Raw genomic sequence first — 6,688 nt, 5'->3', positions numbered from 1 at the left:
TTAAAAAAAAAATAAAAAAAAATAATTGCTTGCGTTAAGTGAGAATTTATATGCTGTATAACATGCAGATTTTGAGTGATACCACGGAAGACTGTCTCCAATGACAGTATATACATTGTAGATATCAATATTTGTTATAGTTTTTGGACCGAGACACATCCAGTAAACTTAAAAGGTCAGGTGCTGAACATGTACCTGATAAAGTAAGCCTTGGTTTTGTTTTGAAATATGTATGGTAGGTACAGAGCGATTCTATACATGCATAATGTCATAAAGATGGTCAAATACTAGGGGAAGGCTCAACACGAAATGAATGTGTTAATGACCTGAGTGGTCATATACACAAGATATTAAAAACCATAAATGCATATGGATAAACCTACTCTTCACAGCCATAAAATCAATGTACTCGCATCAAAAGTTGTGTGATGAGGTTCATGAATAATCATAGCAAATAAAAATGCATTGTCAGAATCACCGGTACCTACGATTTCAAAATTGTGTTTCTTTCAAAAAAAGTTCATTGATAAAGCAAATAGGTGGGTTGTTTTATCATGGTATTTTGAAATGGAATGTGTGCGGATCTTTAAACTCACCTTGTTTTAAAGATCTAACTTTGATGTTTGTAACTGAACTTACTTATTTGGTTAAAATAAAATACCTTTAAAATTATACAGTTGGTCAACCCTGATATTGTGGCAGCATGATGCATATACCCGATAGTAGTCTTGTATAACTATTTCCTAAACATCAGAAAGGAAGTTTTTCTTCTTTTCAAAAGAATTGTTTTGTTCTACTTATTCCCCACCATTCTCCTTTGGTGCGTGAACTTGAATTTTCAAAATCAAGACACAGAAAATGAAAATCACGTCATGTATATTTCAGAAAGAGATATTTGTTCTGTCAGTAACTGTATTCTTTGTGAATTGACCATGATCATGTTACATCTCAACAACAGTTGTAATAAGTATTATGTAGATTCGTGTATAACGGACTTGACTAGTTGCTAGACAACTAATTTCCATTTTTCCTCGTTTTCCCATCTTATTGAAATAAGTACGAATTTTTTATGTATCTGTATCTTATTATCATTATTATGCTTTGGAATCTGGGAAATGAAGCATTATTATGATTCTAACCTGACTTTCTGGGTTTTAACTGAAGAATATGATATGGTCTGTGAGAAACTAGATGTTGTACAATTTCAATATGTTTCTTTCCTTGGTACTAGGACTCACAATACTCACAATAACTATCGACATCATACAGTATTCATTGTAATTCATTGCTACTTTGTGATAATACACAGAAATGGCACAGGTAGAATGTATCTCAACATACGATTTACCACAATACTCTTACATTTTAGTTTAAATTTTTTGGCTTCTGAAAAATTCTTTAGACTGTTGAAAACCTACAGCATAGGAATAAACTCTGGAATCTATGACAACATCATCTTCCTTTGCCAAGTCTACAAGAAATACAAAATAATGAAACGCCATTACTCATCTGAAAGGGAGGAACAAACAACGATGTTACACTATATGGACGCAACGAAAAACTTAAATTCTAACAAGGTGGGGTAGGGGGTGAGGTTCAATATCACAATATACATTTTTCTATTCAACCAAACTACAACCAGCAACAGGCAAGCGTTTACAAGCAGAACTTTAAATTTAAACTGCTTCGACAAAACAAACCAGTTGGTTTTTATAAGCCTCAATTCAAGTTATTTTCCTGGTACTCCAATAAAGTGTAAGCAGTGTGAATCTGTTGTATCATCATGATTTTTACAATTTAGAGAAAAGAATTTTTTATTTACCTTGTAATTTGCGTAGAAGTTCACAAAGTGGTATTAGGACTACTTCAATGAATTCATCACCATCTGTAACAAAAAACAAACAAACAACCTTGTGACTGTTTTGATACACTGTGTCCTTGATAAGCAGTAGTCTATAACTGTATGTCATACATGTACAACATTCTAACGTTCTAAGTTCTCCAGACAGACATTTATTGTAACAATCTGCACACATTTCAGTGTTTTTGCTAAGGTTGGGGAACAAAAAGCGAGAAAGGGGTTTAATTTGCATAGTTTCCAATAAAATCTACTATAAGTTTTTTGGGAATCCCTGTAACATTACAGGGGAATCCCCGGTAGATTTTATCTGCTTACTGTCCTTTAACAAAACACTTCCTTTCCTAGTAATAAATGATCACTAGCTAGATAGGGAACATGTCAGATGTTTCAAATAGAAAATTTGTTACTACGACATCAAGAACAACAATGCTTTGTTGTGTACAATGTTTTTACACTAATGCATCACATTGTACTGCATCCTTTGACGTAAAATTTTGTTGTTGTTTTTGTGAGTGAAATCTAAGTTTTATATCAAGCACTTACCTGTTCTCTTTGGTCTATTCAGATTGACTGGATCATCACCATCGATCTAAAAAATACAAATGTAACATCACATTCTGTGTAATAATGCAAAGGAAAGTATAAAGTGATTCAAAGAATCAATTTGTAATAATGCAAGGTAAAAATTTCATAAAACACCAATAAAATGTATGAGAAAGATGACCCCAAAACAGCATACATTTTCAGTGGTATAATGCATAAGACTTGATGTATTGCTCCATACATAGAAATGAAAAATTTAAGCAGTTTTTTGTACTTATTTACTGCAGAAATGAATGGCGAACAGTATCCCTTATCTAAGCATATGAACTTTCAACATCTCTAATAATTAGATGGTTAATGTTGAGATTTTTGGTTTAGAATCAATGCCTGGTATGTGAAATATGCATATTCAGTGTTGTAAAACTAATGATGGTCTTAGTCTTCATTAGCATGTAATAATTTTGTAATGAAAACTACAGAGACAATGTATCAATGAATGTACTGTATACAGAAAGTATCATTTACCTGTACTGAAACTTGTACAACTGTACAATTGGACACTCCAGGATCCAAACAGGTTACTGAAATAGAAAAAATACAGTGTGAAATTAAGGGAAAATGACTGTCGGTCTTAAGGACTGATAGGTAGCAAAGCTGTTGTACTTGATGCAGTTTATCTGTATCTAGTTTAAAAATCAGTTTAAATCAGGTACCATGAGGTCAGATTCTCATTGGTAAAATTTGGATATCTATCCATATCACTGAATCAATATTATAAATTTCAAGTGGTCATAACGACCAACAAGTAGGTGTAGCGCTGCAAACCTGTTGGTCCTTATGGGAAATATGTTGGTCTAGGACCAACGTTAATTTTGCACACTGCATGTAATTGTATTAGTGGTATTATGCATACCACAGTACAGTAAGAAGAGAAAACCTACTTAAACTTACACAGTGCCTACATATTTCTACTGTACGTTGTGTAAAACACAAGAAAAAACGGATGGTCTCAAAAACACTACATATCCCTAATCCTGCCAGGGTCACCATCTGAAGCTGAAGTGGGACATATAGGTTTCTAGAAGACACTCATACTGAGACCTGCTTTTGTCCTGTTCACTAAGGCTCATCAGGTAAGTTCAACAGTTGGTTGAGAACTATCATGAAAACATAAAACTTTGATGTGTGCCCTCTAATGATTGCTAAATTTTGTTCTTGTAGGTCAAAATGAGAAAAACTGGGACTTCTTGCGAGTCACCACACAGTAAGTGATAGGGGAACATCAAATTTTGGTTTGTCACTAGAAATTGTGTGCATCAGTGGCGCATCAAATTGACTTAGAGGGCACACTGTAACTTATGAACCAAATGAAACACCATATTTTTGAAGATTGACACCCCTTGTGTGTTATGATAGATCACATACCTGCTCCTGAGTATGATACAGATCCAGTATAACCTGTTTCTTCTTTCAATTCCCTAACAGCAGTATCTTCTATCTTTTCATTAGGATCTATCAAACCTGAAAAAACAAAAAATTAAGGTTATGAAAATTGGGATACCATCAACAAAAGTTATAATTCTGTGAGTTGAAATGTTGTACAATCATAGAAATATATCACTATTATAAAACTTTGTTAATGTGGTAACTAAAACTTTAATGTGACTGAAGTATATTGTGATAAAACACTGTACTGGTATTACATCACAAACATATTTATAATACTAAAGTGTAATACTTCATAGCTGGTCTGTACTTTCAATCAAACATAGCTATCTCTTACCTACAGAAAACTCCTTAGCATATAACACTTCATGGCTGGTTTCTACTGTTAACTCTTACCTGCAGGAAATTCTATAGTGTAACACTTCATTGCTGGTCTGTACTGTTTGACAAACACCATACAGTCATAATGTAAGACTCGTTTCAAAACTGCTATCATACAAACAGCTGATGTAAAATAGAAGGAAATTTTATCAGGAAAAGAAACTGACCATACAATACATAATCCTATTTCATCCATCTAGTATTACTCTTTCAATGGCCTTCATATCAAGCAGTTACTCTACATCTAATATTTGTAAGTTGTTTGTGGCCAGTGATGAAGTCGATGTCATGACTATGAATTTAAGTTCAGGGGGTTTCCCAGGGGTATTGATACATAGCATAGCGATGTTTCATGTTGCATACAATGTATGTTGATAATTGACATGTGTCTGCTACATGTATGAAAGCTGTAGCTTTCTTGAGTCACTAAATTTGCCTCTAATTATGATGTCCAAATACAATGTCTTAATTATTCGCTTTAACAATTTTCAGTGAATATATTGTTGGTTGTTTGCTCGAAAAAAATAATACCCCAGTTACAGCTTAGCTAGGCATAGACCCTACACAAAAGGTCTATGAGCTAGGGTAGGTTTAAAGAAACTTTCAGATGTAAAATGAACTCTTTGATAGAATTGATAGGTAATTTCTCTGTATGGAGCAGCAAACGTTATTTACCATCTGCAGTTAATCCTTTATTTCTGGTAGTTCTTTCTACTGCTTCCCATGTTTTTGTCTTTCCACTTGGATCTTGATAAGATACCCTATTCAGAGACAACCATTTACCACTACTTATTGTCTGAAATACAGGGAACAAAAATTAGCCATATCTTCCTTTGCCAAGTTTTTCTTCGATGATCAGTCTCTGTTAATCTCAGTGAAAAAAGATGTTGAGATGACTGTACTGTAAAAACTTACTTAAAATGTTACACATACGAGTTCTTCTTTCAGACAGTGACTACTCATTATAAAATTAATGATACCAAGTCCATTTTGTTTTTTGGGCGAGGTCGAAGGACAAGCTATTAAATATTACTAGAAAGGTACACTTCAGAACATGTACAGGTAATCTTCAAGATAGTCTAGTTCCTATACAGTATCGTTACTATTTACACCTCCACTCACGGTATAGTCAAAGTCGTTAATCTACAAGTCTGAAGTCCTGAGATGCAATTTAAAATTCATCCGCAGCCACCCACACAGTCTTAGAGACCACATTGGCATCCAGACTATCTTCAAAAGAACTCTTACACGGTGTATTAAAGTTAAGTCACCCATGTGGAATGTGTGCAAAGATAAAGTTTTATAATTGTATACAGCAACTGTAAACAGAATAACAGAAACAAATCACTTTAAGAGATGTTTACATGTTTGAAATATATGAAAAACTCTGCCTTTGAAATGCTAATATTTTGCCATCGGATGATTCATCATGTTTATATTGTCATTGTCACGTCCTTCAATAACAATGCCAAAGTATCAACAGAAACGCAGTCAGTACAGTACCAACTGCGCATGCTCTCATCCATGACATCACAAGTTGTGGTAACCTGTGATGCAAAGGGTGCCAACACATTTTAATCGTAATCTCACCTCTTCCTTTAGATATTGGAATCCCATTCTCGTTTCCTCTTGTTCCATGTTGTTTATATTGTTGTCATTACAATTGCTAGACATAGCGCATCGCCCAGTAGTTCGAAAGCGTGTGAGAAACGTGGGTTGAAATGCAAAATTGTCAAGAGACAGATGCTTGCAAATTGAACCAATAATATGATATCCACCAGCTTTCCCCGAGATTTTACTATTCCACGCCGATACGTAATTCCTAACTTGTGATAACTTATACGATTTCCTCTCACATACGTTGAAATTCGGGTAAAGGAAGACTGTGGAGGCAGTAAAGCACACACGTTTGAAGAGCTTCATTCATTTAGCCACTTCACGCAATGATTTCTTGCGCCCATGTCCATAAAAGAGACCCATCTCAATATTGAACTGTTTCTTCCAGTCAAATTTCTTAGTTTGGTATCACTGTTCATACGACATAATGATATACTATATCTATGGTTGGTTGGAAATAACCTCTCAAGAATTTATTTCGATGCTAGCTTTCCGTTCGTCTACGCGGAATGATCATGACAGCGATGTTGTGAAGTATTGGGTCAAAGTTCGCCAGGTGGTGTTTGAGCGGGCTTTGGACTTTGTAAACATTCATGTTTTGGGAGGAAGCAGGAGCAACTCTTCGAACTGATCGGTTATCGTAACAGGTAATGTGGAGAAAGTTGTGTGGGATTATGTATGAGTATTACCATGTTTCAGTTTGAAAGTGGCAAACGTAAAGTAGTTGTACAGGGAAAATGTTTTACAGTGCTGACTAAATAAAATTGTTGTGAATGTGAACCTTGGTTGGGGTCGTATTGAGGACACGTACATGGGTATTTAATACGTGGTGATACTTGT

General features: G+C 34.6%; 2 protein-coding genes across 4 annotated transcripts in view; one reads left to right on the top strand and one right to left on the bottom strand.

Moving 5' to 3' along the window:
* Nucleotides 1-1,349: 1,349 nt before the first annotated feature.
* On the bottom strand, nucleotides 1,350-6,155 carry LOC144442516 (ADP-sugar pyrophosphatase-like). Its single transcript, XM_078131884.1, has 8 exons — nucleotides 5,822-6,155; nucleotides 4,907-5,027; nucleotides 4,247-4,354; nucleotides 3,830-3,925; nucleotides 2,930-2,985; nucleotides 2,405-2,450; nucleotides 1,823-1,885; nucleotides 1,350-1,471 (listed from the first exon to the last, which is right to left on the bottom strand). The coding sequence occupies exons 1-8, from the start codon at nucleotides 6,152-6,154 to the stop codon at nucleotides 1,371-1,373; spliced, it is 924 nt and encodes a 307-aa protein (XP_077988010.1). The 5' UTR covers nucleotide 6,155; the 3' UTR covers nucleotides 1,350-1,370.
* Nucleotides 6,156-6,418: 263 nt separating this feature from the next.
* LOC144439603 (6-phosphofructo-2-kinase/fructose-2,6-bisphosphatase-like) overlaps nucleotides 6,419-6,688 on the top strand; it is a 32,720-nt gene continuing 32,450 nt past the window's right edge. For all 3 annotated transcript variants that reach the window (XM_078128867.1, XM_078128886.1, XM_078128877.1), the window contains exon 1: nucleotides 6,419-6,495. The gene's annotated coding sequence lies outside the window, so the exon portion shown is untranslated. The remainder of the gene's footprint in view (nucleotides 6,496-6,688) is intronic.

Source organism: Glandiceps talaboti, chromosome 1 (assembly GCF_964340395.1).
Source record: "Glandiceps talaboti chromosome 1, keGlaTala1.1, whole genome shotgun sequence".
NCBI lineage: Eukaryota > Metazoa > Hemichordata > Enteropneusta > Spengelidae > Glandiceps > Glandiceps talaboti.
Note: the sequence above shows the minus strand (reverse complement) of the source record. Positions and strands in the feature narration are given on the sequence as shown.

Bases quoted from the DNA above. Each gene is read 5' to 3' on its own strand.
- LOC144442516 (XM_078131884.1), bottom strand. From the start codon at position 6,154: ATGAAGCTCTTCAAACGTGTGTGCTTTACTGCCTCCACAGTCTTCCTT. The intron at 3,926-4,246 runs GTAAGAGTTAAC...TTGTTTTTTCAG, and splicing joins CACTATAGAATTTCCTGCAG to GTTTGATAGATCCTAATGAA. The intron at 1,472-1,822 runs GTAAATAAAAAA...TATTTCTTGTAG, and splicing joins ACTTCTACGCAAATTACAAG to ACTTGGCAAAGGAAGATGAT.